The sequence below is a fragment of the Hylobates moloch genome, unplaced genomic scaffold (assembly GCF_009828535.3).
Source record: "Hylobates moloch isolate HMO894 unplaced genomic scaffold, HMol_V3 SCAFFOLD_23, whole genome shotgun sequence".
Taxonomy (NCBI): domain Eukaryota; kingdom Metazoa; phylum Chordata; class Mammalia; order Primates; family Hylobatidae; genus Hylobates; species Hylobates moloch.
Genome location: NW_026652298.1, coordinates 30,572,029 through 30,585,557, shown reverse-complemented (window position 1 = coordinate 30,585,557; position 13,529 = coordinate 30,572,029). Strand labels below are relative to the sequence as shown.

The 13,529-nt window shown below is 41.4% G+C and overlaps 1 protein-coding gene across 4 annotated transcripts in view; it reads right to left on the bottom strand.

Annotated features, from left to right (window-relative positions):
- The window catches only part of TXNDC11 (thioredoxin domain containing 11), a 64,675-nt gene that overhangs the window by 48,607 nt on the left and 2,539 nt on the right, over window positions 1-13,529 (bottom strand). For 2 of the 4 annotated variants that reach the window (XM_032145269.2, XM_032145268.2), the window contains exons 2-4: window positions 9,217-9,433; window positions 7,174-7,271; window positions 3,846-3,975 (exon numbers count right to left, since the gene is read on the bottom strand). In XM_032145269.2, the coding sequence (XP_032001160.1) occupies window positions 3,846-3,975; window positions 7,174-7,271; window positions 9,217-9,433 (445 nt within the window). Of the gene's footprint in view, window positions 1-3,845; window positions 3,976-7,173; window positions 7,272-9,216; window positions 9,434-13,529 lie in introns of those variants that run through there. The other 2 variants (XM_058434053.1, XM_058434054.1) reach the window with 1 other exon arrangement.

Genomic DNA, 13,529 nt, shown 5'->3' with positions numbered 1-13,529 from the left:
CGCCTGTAGTCCCAGCTACTTGGAGAGGCTGAGGCAGGAGAATGGTGTGAACCCAGGAGGCGGAGCTTGCAGTGAGCCGAGATTGCGCCACTGCACTCCAGTCTGGGCGGCAGAGCGAGACTCCGTCTCAAAAAAAAAAAAAAACAAAAAAAAAACAAGCAGGAAATTATCACACACACTCCTACAAGATGTTACAAACACATCTAACAGACATTAAATCAAGCAAAAAAACCAATCCTTCATTATGTCAAACCTCAGAAGTGCCATGAAAACATTAATTATTTTGACCCAATTTTGATATACTTAAATTTAAAAACACACTTGATACTGAAATCCATATTGATAAAAAATATAAACTGAGATAAGGCTCTTGACCAAAATAAGTATCTTTCATAGTAAGATGTCTTTAAATTAGCAAGTTCCTTCACATATTTAAACTGTATAGGGTTTTTTTTTTGTTTTTTTGGAAAAAATAAGGAGTTTGAGTAATAAGTTGAGTATCACAGACAGTTCTAGTGATGACAATCTAACTCACCCCTAGCTATAATTTCCATCCACCCCCCCCACCGATAACCTTCCCGCATTCTCTAGTCAAGGCACTGTTTAATTTTCATCTTCTCTCTACTGCCACCATTATAAGCAGATAAACTTTTAACTATTAAATTAATGCCTTCTGAGAGCCCCATGATAAAAGATGTGTTTTCTTCCTCTTAAGGCCTTAATTGGGAAAACTCAATTCTTCAGAGCAGTAGTTCTTAACTGGGGGAATTCTGCCCCCTGAGGGGTATTTGGCAAGGTCTGCAGATATTTTTGGTTGTGACAACTGAGGGGAGAAAAGGGTGCTACCAACATCTAGTGGCTGGAGGCCAGGAATATTGCTAAATATCCTGCAAAGCACAGGACAGCCCCCCAAAACACAGAATTATCTGACCTCCAATGTCAACTGTGCCAAGGTTGAGAAACCCTAACTTAGCAGAATATTCAAAAGCTTACTGTGCTTTACTCCAGGGACTCCAAAAAATTCCTTAACTTTCCTAATCATTCAACCGTCAAAACCATGAGTGGTTTCACTTCCGGATCTAGAATTCTGTCTCTATGTTATAGGCAGTGTGTGTGAAACTGACAGATTTTCTAGGCTGTGCTATTTGGTATATTTTGCAAGACAAATGGTTTCACAAGTGTCATGCTGGGCTTGACTAGTGAGTTGTTTCACAATTAATAAAGTACTATCTATCTCTTGCCAATGAGACAATCTCATCTCAGTAAGAAGCCCAGCAAAAGATGATACTAACCCAATAAAAGCCACAGCTTTTGGGAGGAAGTCATTTAAAAGGCTGACAGAAGTGATCTAGGGACCCCATCTTGGTAGCACTCTTGTGGTTCCCATTTTAAAGGAAGTGTACTTTAATCACTGTTGTACATCACTCTAAGTGGGCTGCCAAAAACTTAATGTAATGTTTTAAATGTCATCAGCAGTAATGTCATTAGTAGATTAGCGAGTCTAACATGAACTCCACATCAATACTTGGAGCATAGTCTTTTAAAGCACTGCTGGGCTGGGCACGGTGGCTCACGCCTGTAATCCCAGCACTTTGGGAGGCTGAGGCAGAAGGATCGCTTGAGCCGAGATCATGCTACCACACTCCAGCCTGGGTGACAGAGTGAAACCCTATCTCAAAAAAATAAAATAATCCAGCCTGGCCAACATGGTGAAACCCCATCTCTACTGAAAATACAAAAAATTAGCCAGGTATGATGGTGCATGCCTGTAATCCCAGCTACTTAGGAGGCTGAGGCAGAAGAATCACTTGAACCCAAGAGATGGAGACTGCAGTGAGCCAAGATCATGCCACTGCACTCCAGCCTGGGTAACAGAGTGAGACCATCTCTAAATCAATCAATCAATCAATCAGTCAATCAATGGAGTACTGCTAAAAGCAGGTCTGTCTGACTCCTGATTCTTCACCATTTTGCTGTGCCATCCCGAGTGGCTCTGGCTGTAACCCACTGAAGACTCATGTCAAAACCCACTTACCACAACTTTACCATTAGAAAGAATCTCAAGGATACCCTGGCCCAGGCCCCAGATGCCCAGGAAGTGAGTAACCCGCCCCAAATCACAGACCCAGTGAGTGTGCCAAAGGGATCAGGCCCCAGTACCGTGCCTCTTAATATAGCCCTCACCCACCAGCCTGCCCAGGGAAAATGAGAGGCAGGCCTCTGAGGTGCACAGATATCCATCTGCTATACATGTAATTAAGGAATATTTACTCTGACGCATAGCTAAGGACTATAAGCAGAATAACTAGATATTCATACTGCTCCTTGGGGAATCTCTGCTAATAGTTAACACATACATAGAGTTTCTTTTTTTTTTTTTTTTTGAGACAGAGTCTCGCTCTGTCACCCAAGCTGGAGTGCAGTGGCGCAATCTTGGCTCACTGTAAGCTCTGCCTCCCGGGTTCACGCCATTCTCCTGCCTCAGCCTCTCCGAGTAGCTGGGACTACAGGCACCCGCCACCACGCCCGGCTAATTCTTTTGTATTTTTTTAGTAGAGACGGGGTTTCACCGTGGTCTCGATCTCCTGACCTCGTGATCCACCCGCCTCGGCCTCCCAAAGTGCTGGGATTACAAGCGTGAGCCACCGCGCCCGGCCACACATACATAGAGTTTCTAACATGATTGAAAAAAGCTATACTGATGTTCTGGTGAAAAAATGTGTATCCAATCTATACAGAATATAAATAGTGCGAACAGTAAAATTCAACTAGCCACAACTCTAAACTGTCACGAAGGTCTGGATATACATGGTTTTTTATCTCTGTCAGATATTTATGGTCTTGATTTTGTTGTACCTAAGTATCATTTTACTTGTACTCAACTATGATTTTATGCTTGCTCCAGTGAATTTTTTGCAGAACTAGTTTTATAATTTTTTGAGGCTACATATTTTAATAATCCCAATACTGGCCTCACAATAAGCCATTCTTAACATGCATTAAAGATCCTACAGGGCCGGACGTAGTGTCTCATACCTGTAATCCCAACACTTTGCGGGGACACCAACACAAGAGGATCACTTGAGGCCCAGAGTTCAAGACCAGCCTGGCCAACACAGCGAAACCCTCTTTAGTGAAAATACAAAAATTAGCTGGGCGTGGTGGCACTGCCTGTTATCCCAACTACTTGGGTGGCTGAGGCACAAGAAGCACTTGAACCCAGGAAGTGGAGTTTGCAGTGAGCTGAGATTGCACTCCAGCCTGGGTGTCAGAGCAAGACTCTGTCTCAAAAAAAAAAAACACTATAAAAATAATTTACCAGGGGTTGAAGTCAGCAATGGGGAAGGAGGAAAGAAGCTACATTAGGAAAGTTAGAAAACTTTCTGTAAATAAGACCTTGAAATAGTTATATACTTCATAATATGGAAGGGAACATATTTCCAGTTTTCAAAAAAACCAAACTACAACTGACAAGAGAAACCAGGTATCTGGTACAATGCTATGAGAAGTGTCAAATAATATTCTTAGAAATTTGCAGTTGCACATAAATTGTAAGTTAATTCTCATCTACTGTAAGTTAACTGTGAGGCAAGATGAAAATCTGTTGAAAATTCCCTAACAAAAAACAAAGGCTTTGCTAGTACTCTATTCTCTTAAAACTCTCTTGGACAAACCATCCTTATAATCAGTATCTCAAAAAGCATTTAACTGGGGCTGATCTAGCACATGACCTTTTACTTGCTGCAATTCAGGAGGTATTTTTTTAAACCCCTTTAATACAAACAATCCAATACAACCGAGTGAAAGGCCTTGAGTATGGAGGAGGAGATATGAAAGACAAGTACCTCGTAGTTTGAGAGAAAATCTAGTAATTCTGATTGAGATGGGATGTAGAGAAGTGGTTTCATCACCCGGCGGACAAACTTCTCAATGTAAACAGCACTCATGGGGCCTTTGTATTCGATTGGTCCAAAACTAGTACCAAAAAATAAAAATAAAAATAAAAATAATAAAAATAATACACCATGCATTAAGCCTGTAATGTATAACTAAAATCATCACAACCACAAAATGAAAATGTCTTGCTTTGGGATCCAACCAAGTCACAGATCAGTAGCCTGCTTTGCTTAGGAGGTGACCAGAGAATTAAGAATAAGCATTTTAGGTGAGGACAGGCGCAAGCAGCCTCTACCCTTCTATGATCTTGAATTCAACTGCAAACTGAATTGCCAAACAAAGAACATTTAGTCTTATCTCTGAAAAAAAAATTAATTCCCACAATAGTTCTTTTAAAAGCAAAACAGAAAGACAACCCTGGAAATTGACCACATGCTAAGGGATTCCAGGACTTAACCATACAATTCAATGTAGGCGGGCAGACTTTCCTTCTACTAGCCACTGTGAGGTAAGGGACAGGTTGAACAGTTGGCCCTTGGCCTACTAAAAAGAAATAGGCGGACAAAGAATCACTGAATGAACCTTAAACCTATTTGAAGCTTTATTACAACAACAACAAATTATGTGAAGGTCTGAAGTCAGTGACCTGTATAAATGATCTTTCTTCCTTTCCCCTCCAGTTGTGCCTGGGGACACACAGAATTTGATACAGTGCCGCTAAGTAATACCACCACTATTCAGTTATCCTCCTAAGCTAATCAGAATTCTCACGTGCCTCTCTTCAGTCTCACACAATACAGACACTGCCCAAATATAATTGGATGGTAGCTGGCAAGGTTGGGGGGGGTTATGGTGAAATTCAACAACTGCATAATCGTTCTTTTCTCTAAACAGAAATTGACATTAAGCTTACTGTTAACAGCAACAATAGAGCCCAGTGAAGAATTCTATAAAGGCTGTGATTATAATACCATAATACATGGTTACAGAAATTCATACACACACACACACAGTTATGAGATAAACACAATTCTTCCATGTGCACTGCAGAATGATGTCAAAGGAATATTAGCATGAAAAAAAGTGAAAAACAGCATTCTCTACATGTACAGCTGGGAGACAGTTAAGAATTCTACCAAATCAAGACTTACTACGAATTAGTTTAGTTTAAAAATTACCACCACCACCAACCCCATCAACCACCAATAATTTTTAATTTAAAGGAAGAAATCAAAAAAGCATCTAACTTATTTTGTTCCGGAAAAAGGAGCTACCAGTCTGGAAACCTCAAGCACTCAGGCCAAGAGGCTTTGCTGAGTTTTCCTGTTGTGATGTTACAAGGGTCCTAGTGACTTGTAAAAGCTAACAACGCAAAGACGGGGGTGTGGAGGCAGCCATTTCAAGGTGCGTACCACCTCAAATTCCTCATCTGTAAATTAAGAAGGTTGGACATATTTCTAAAGTTCCTTTGAGGTCCCTTCAATCTTTCTGCAAAAGCTAAGCAAGCAAACAGTACATATATGACAATACTGTATACCTGCATATCCCAAATGACATTTGTATTTGATTCCATGGAACTCTTCTGATTTTAATGTCACATCACGTTAAGTCCACCTCTGAGCAGCTTAGAAGGACTATATCCCCCCACTAGGCTTCCATGCCCTTTTTCAAAGCCAAAAAGAAATGCAAGGACCTCAGCAGGGCAAGCTCATCATCCCGTTTCAGAGCACAGAGTTAAGTACACCACCTTACACTTACCTTTAAAACAAAAACAGTAACTCTGACAAAGTATTCCTGTATCCAAAAAAACCTGTACTTGAACCTTCCATGTAAAGGCAGAACCTCCAAGTTACTGGCCAAAAAGTGGGGAAGAAATCTGAAAATGGTCTTAGTGGTCCCTAAGCAAAAACTGGCTTCGTACTACAAATATTAAGATGCAAACATCTAATATCCAGAGGAAAATGTGGGGGTAGAGATGGGGCAGAAAAGTGTGTTTTTGCCCGAATACTATCTAATAGTTCCTGGGACTCAATACTATGTGGCAGACAACAGTTTATGTTACAGACATGGAAATGGGATGGAATGTGACAGGGAACCCACAAATCATTGTTTGTGCATGTTTGCTATAAATCGCCATTGATTATGGCCCAAGAAGTTTAGAAGGAAAAAGGAAAGCTCTCTACTGATCAAATCTCCTTCACCCATTTTACTTTCAACAAACTTCAAGCCAATCACCCTGAACAAAGTCCAAAGTCCTATCTCCTATCTCCAAAACTCTTCAAGTCAGATTTTTAGATATTACTTATCATTCACAGCAGGATCTGGGCTGTACTCTAGTACAGCCTAGATCGAGACCAGCCTGGCAACATGGTAAAACCCCATCTCTACTAAAAATACAAAAATTAGCTGGGCATGGTGGCAGGCACCTGTAATACCAGCTACTTGGGAGGCTGAGGCAGGAGAACTGCTTGAACCCTGAGGCAGAGGCTGCAGTGAGCCAAGATTGCACCATTGCACTCCAGCCTGGGCAACAAAAGCTAAACTCCGTCTCAAAAAAAATTAAATAAGACAAAATAAAACTCTTTCCGTTTTTCAGCCCTCTTTGTGACTTTAGAATTGTGGACATGGGTGGTGAAACCCCGTCTCTACTAAAAATACAAAAAAAATTAGCTGGGCGTGGTGGCACGCGCCTGTAGTCCCAACTACTTGGGAGGCTGAAGCAGGAGAATGGCATGAACCCGGAAGGCCGAGCTTGCAGTGAGCAGAGATCATGCCACTGCACTCCAGCCTGGGCAACAGAGTGAGACTCTGTCTCCAAAAAAAAAAAAAAAAAAAAAGTTGTGGACATGGGACTGTGTACCTGCAGTAATTTTCTTCCCAATAAAATAGATGGTAAGATACACTCTGGACTCTTCTATGCCTCCAGGTGAAAGGATAAGAAATTTGATGTATTTTTACAAACACTCTTATGATATCTGAAATACATGGGAGTAATTGGTACTTTTAAAAACAATGCTGTAAAATGTGTAATGACATGAAAAGATGCTCAAAAAAGTGAGAAAAGCAGTTTAGGAAATCGTATTACTGCCTGATCCCATGTTTAGCTTTAAAAAGGGGGGTGGATTATCCAGATCTTTTTTTTTAATTTTTGCTTATCTGTATTATCTGAATTTTCTATAGTGAATATCTAATACTTTAATATAGAAAAAACACAAAATTCATTTATAAACTGGCAAACTAAACTGGAATGAGAAACACTATTTAAAAAGTTCTTACCTCCGATGATACAGATATATTACAGGAAAATAAAAGAAGTGTTTCTGTTTTCTGCATTTCCCCTGGTTCCACCAACAGTTAATTGCCACAAACAACACCTGCAGAGCCAAAAAAGGTTTTCAAATGAGTATGAATAACAACTGAAAAGTTACCAAGATTTAAAAGACGAAATTTAAAAACGGAACCATTCCTCTCTCACTGAAACAGAATCTATGAAAAAAACTGTATCGAGTTTTCAAAGGTCATCATTTATCACTAAAACAAAAAAGAAAGACATACTCTTATCTATGATGTCCAGCCAGGGCTTGGACTGTGTTTACCAATCTTACCATGCAATACAGTTCAAAAGATTTCTGTGTGTTTCCAAAAATAAACCCACTTTTTTCCCTATTGAGTACATGGAATAGTAAGCTCTCAATTTGGAAGGGGCTGAAAATTTTTTTTTAAAAAAAAGGAGCAGCAGTCACTGGATTGCACTATAACCCCCACCACCTGTCACTACGTGATCGTAAACAAACTGCTTCACCCCTTACGCCTGCGGTCCTGCTTCAGAAAAACAGGGCTGAGAGCATGGGCTTGCAAAGTGGTTGAGAATTAGCACGGGGCCCAGCACACCAGAATATTATTATTATACTAATGCCATCACTCAGAAGGACATAGTTTAGGCTGACAGTAAGGTAGCTAATTCACACTTACTAATAAAACACAATAGATTTCCCTCTTGTGCCCAATATGGGCAACGTGAACTTTGTTCTCTAAATTTGGAAGGCTCCACAGTTTCTAAGAAAAACCAACTGAGAGTTCCAAATGAACTTCTGCAACTCGGCTGCCTACACAAGTTACTTCACATCAGTGGTTCTCAGCAGGAGAGTATTAGAAATCTGTGGGATGCTTTTTGCTTACTGCAATGACTGGGGGAAGCTACAGTCCATATGTAGGGCAGGGGTGTTTGCAGATGTCCTGCTACACTCAAACCTGCTTTGCACACAGAAGAGTCATCCATTGCATTCCAGAGGAGTTCAAAATGCCTGCCAAACACTGATGTTGGGGAAAAACTGTTATTATCCAAGCCCAGAACCTAGCTCCATTTTACATGTCAATCTAAAGCATGCTTTTTGTGTTCACTGAATTTTTCAGGAATGCAACTTCTATGTAAACTGAGAGCAGAAAGGGCTTTGTGTAGTTCAGGATTTTATCAAGATTGTTCACCATTTAGGATAATCAATTACTAAGAGCAATGTCCATGTGGCAGGTAAGTCACCCACGTATCACCTTTATCAGTCTACGTTCGTAACTATCCCATTCACAGTGGTTCTACATAAAGGTATATGGACCTGTTCTGACCGTGCACTTACATACTAAAATACATATCATTTAGTTACAAATTACTTTCTCCCCGCCTCGCCTTTATGTTACAATCAGTGCATTACATTATTTTGAAATTATATGTATAGGAAAACTTTATCATCTATGAATTCCTTTTCAGAAAGAAAGGGAGACATCACAAAATACTTATTTTCTAAAGCACAACTGGGGTCCACTGGGCTGAAAACCACTGCCATAACAGGTGACTTATTTGCCTATATATCTTTCTTACCTAGCCCAAAGGTGGCATTCCTTATCTGCTGAATATAGTTCTGGTCCATATATTAAAAAGGTCGGCCTTGTTACAATGCAGTCATATCACACATACATGTTCTTACCTAAAATACCCAACTAGCAAGCATCAAATCGATATGCAAGAACTAGGATTTTCAGTCCCTCGACCTTTTTCAATGCTGAAACCAAACAGTATGGAAACCCAGGATAAGCACTGGCCTGTGTTACGAGATTCAGGATCTGCTCCCACACTTGCCTCGGACTACAATCGCCACAGGTGGAAATCCTTTCTGTTGCTTTATAGAAAGCTCTGTAACTTAGAAAGGTCTCCTGGAGTTCACCTTGGCAAAGTCTGCCCGTTGGGCAAGGTGTCTCTGTGGGGACATCCTGTCCTACATATAGGACTGACAGTCATTTGATTCTTAAGCTGAATGTGAGCATTACCTGATCTGAAAGCCGACTTGCTGCTTGCTCAATTTCTGCCCTGGCAGCGATGGACTGTCCACACCAAGGGGCATAGAAGAACAGCAGTACCACCTCTGAATCCCGGCGAACGTACTCTGCATAGTCCAGTTGCCCCTGGAAGAGGTCAAGGACTGGAGACCTCGGGGAGAAAAAGCTGACAGGTGGCTTTGCTGGTATTATCACATCTTTTGCTCGACTAAAAAAGAGCAAACACAGAAAAGATTGCTTAGTTCATCTTCTTCTAAAAATAGCTCTGTGGAAGTAGAATGAAGCTTAAAAGAAAAATCCTCTTTTGAATAAGAAAATGGAGTCCCAAAATCACTGCCCTAGAAAGGCAACATCTAGCAGAGCAAATGCAAGACATGAATAATATGTTGGAAACAATTCTCTGAGATTCTGTCCCCTAGGTGTAGGCTGGAAGGGCAGTGGAGAGCAGAGAAGGATGTCTCTGAATAATCCATATTCCTGCTCCCCACACCCCAAAGACTTCATCCTCCTTTTTCTGCAGCCTGGCTCTCCACAGAAGCCACTTGTCTCCAGGGCTTTAGAGCCACCAGCATGCGAGCTCAGAATTACGGTGATGGAGCATGTACACTCCACTAACAAGATTTCCACGGGAGATGCTTACAATCAACTCAACTTTGAGAAAACATTAAGCTTATTAGCTGGAGTTGGCTTGTACTTATCCAGGGCATTCAGGTAACAGTAACAATTAAACAATAATATACGTTCCTCCAGATGTGTATCATAATCCTAAGACTAATGAAGATAAGTAACAAAGCAACAGCCTATTTAACTGGAAAATGGGCTTTTTGAACACTTGAGCTTCCCACAAGAAACAGATCAGGAGGAAAAAGAAAAGAACACTGAACAAACAAGTGGTCAGAAGTAACTTTCCTCATCAAGACCTAAAGGTCTAGGCCCAGGCTGCATCCCACCAAGTAGAAGTAAACACCCTGAGCTGTCCATGCATCTGCACTCACATACCACAAAACCATTAGAGCAGCTTTGCTAAGAAACAAATGAGACCCAATTATGCACTATCTAAACGAGATAGAGAACATAAACATGGAAACCTAAAATGCGATGAACCCCAAAGAAAGTAAAGGAGACCAGGCGCGGTGACTCACACCTGTAATTCCAGCACTTTAGGAGGCCGAGGCAGGCAGATCTCCTGAGGTCAGGAGTTCAAGACCAGCCTGGCCAACATGGTGAAACCCCGTCTCTACTCAAAGTAAAAAAGTAGCTGGGCGTGGTGATGGGTGCCTGTAATCCCAACTACTCGGGAAGCTGAGACACGAGAATCGCTTGAACCCGGGAGGCGGAGGTTGCAGTGAGGCAAGATTGCGCCATTGCGCTCCAGCCTAGGTGACTGGAACAAAACTCCATCTAAAAAAAAAAAGAAAGAAAGAAAGTAAAGGAACAAGAAAAGAACAAAAGCCAGATGGTACAAATGGAAAACAAGGAGCACGAAGGTAGACTTAAACCCAACTACATCAACAATTACGTTAAATATAAAAGGAGGGGCCAGGAGTGGTGGCTCACGCCTGTAATCCCAGCACTTTGGGAAGCCAAGCCGGGCAGATCACGAGGTCAGGAGATTGAGACCATCCTAGCTGACACAGTGAAACCCCGTCTCTACTGAAAAAATACAAAAAATTAGCGGGGCGTGGTGGCACACGCCTGTAGTCCCAGCTACTCGGGAGGCTGAGGCAGGAGAACAGTGTAGGTTGCAGTGAGCCAAGATCACGCCACCGCACTCAGCCTGGGCAACACAGCGAGACTACATCACTCCAAAAAAAAAAAAGGAAGCAACCTAATTAGGAGGAGCAGACTGCCACACAGGATAAAGCAAGACCCAATTATGCACTATCTAAACAAGATATATCTTAAATATAAAGACACAGGATAAAGGCGTAAGGATGGGAAAAGAAAAACTATGTAAACAGTAAGCATAAGAAAGCTGGCACGACTCATGAGGTAAAATGATAAACTGGGGTATATTCTTACCCCAGTTTACTTAAATGTTACTCCACAATAAAAACAAAAAACAAAACCTACTCATATATACTATAACTTGGACGAGTCTCAAAATGATTATGCTGAGTGAAAAAGGTGCTAAAGAGTACATGCACTATGACTGCATTTATATGAAATTCCAGAACAGGCAAAAGTATTCAGCGGAGCAAGCCACCTATTTATTCACTCAAACTAATATTTTAACCTTCAGTCAGAGAGCTTTCAGTCTATGCAGAATGCCTTCATAACCTGAAAAACTCAATCACTTACACAATTATTCAAAAATTCTTTACTGAGCAGCTGTGACTGTGCTTTGGGCACAAGCAGTGAGGCTGCGGCAGTTAGCACTGTGTGTTGTAGAGGAGATCACTTTCTAGGGGAAGAAAACAGGAAAAACATCAAATGTGTAAACAATAAAAATACACAAAATGCTCACTATGTGAAAAATTTAACAAGGTGATGTACAGAAGGACAGGGTAGCTCCTCTGATGGAGTGGTGGCTTGGGAGGTGCCATAATTTAAGCTCTGAGACCTGAATGACAAGAAGATAGCCACGTAAGAGGTGGGGAGGACACTACAGGAAAAAAAAAAAAAAAGACACGTTTTCAAGAGATCCAAAATTCTGCTCTTTGGAGAAAATTACTTTTCTACCATTCAAACTGCATATGGCCGGCCGAGCGTCGTGGCTCACGCCTGTAATCCCTGCACTTCAGGAGACCGAGGCAGGTGGATCACATGAGGTCAGGAGTTTCAGACCAGCCTGACGAACACCGTGAAACCCCACTTCTATTAAAAATACAAAATTAACTGGGCATGGTGGTGCACACCTGTAATCCCAGCCACTTGGGAGGCAGAGGCAGGAGAATCGCTTGAACACAGGAGGCGGAGGTTGCAGTGAGCCAAGATCATGCCATTGCACTCCAGCCTGGGAAAAAAGAGCAAAACTCCATCTCGAAAGAAAAAAAATGCAATGTAAGCATCGAATAATGCAATCTGAGGAAAAATGTAGGTCTGACAGCCAACGAAAGGATAAAGAGCAACTCAGTAATTTTGCTCTGCATATTCAGAAGCATTCCTAAATGAACCAGATAAAGTACAAGGCCAATCAAAAATCACATATTGGCCAGGGAGAAGAAACACTAGCCTCTACTCTATCAGAAACATTGGTGAGTTTCTATTTAACTCATCAATCTGCTTCACATTTTAGAGAAACTATACTGCTTCACATTTTAGAGAAACTATACATAGAGCAAAGATTTCCTGCAGCTATGAGGGGTATGTTTCGAGTACAAAAAACTCAAGAGTTGTTTGCATATAAGGCCTGTTGTTGCTGAGCCAGTAGCATGTGCCTATAGTCCCAGCTACTACACTCAGGAGGCTGAGGCAGGAGAATTACTTGAGCCCCGCAGTTTCAGGCTGTAGCATGCCATAATTGCACCTGTGAATAGCCACTGCACTCCGGCATGGGCAACATAAAAAAAGACCTGTTGAAACCCCAATTTTCCTATGAAATTCACACCCTACATCACTTCCTTGCAAAGACCACTCGAGGCAGCTTTGAAATTACAAAATGGAATAAAGCAAAATAAATACATGTATACATACATATGCATCTACACACAGACAATTTTTTTTTCCTCCAAATCAAGGTAAAAGAAAGGCGAGCAGGATGAAGAGATGCAGGTAAGTAAAGATTAGATGCCCAGAAATGCACAGTTACTCACTGTGGCTCAACCTCAAATCAACCTTTTCCATATTAGCTGGTTTGAACTCAGCCAAGCCACAGACATTGAAGAGAGCAGTCATTTATTTCAAGCCTGGAGCTGTTCATAAAAATTAAATTAAAAAAAAAATCCTAGGCCGGGCGCGGTGGCTCACACCTGTAATCCCAGCACTTTGGGAGGCCAAGGTAGGACCACCTGAGGTCAGGAGTTCAAGACCACCCTGGTCAACATGGTGAAACCCCATCTCTACTAAAAATACAAAAATTAGCTGGGCACGGTGGCGCGCACCTGTAATCCCAGCTACTTGGGAGGCTGAGGCAGGAGAATCACTTGATCCCAGGAGGTGGAGGTTGCGGTGAGCCGAGATAAAAAAAAAAAAAAAATTCTATTCTCCCTTAAGCCTATCTCCTTATTAAAGCAAAGATTTTAAAAGTGAACGAGGAAAAGGGGGGTAGAAATGTTAGCCAGTTGCACAGCAATAAACAGTATCATGACACCATTCAATCAAAGATGACCCTAAAAAAAATTAATCTGAGTCTATTAAAAGAC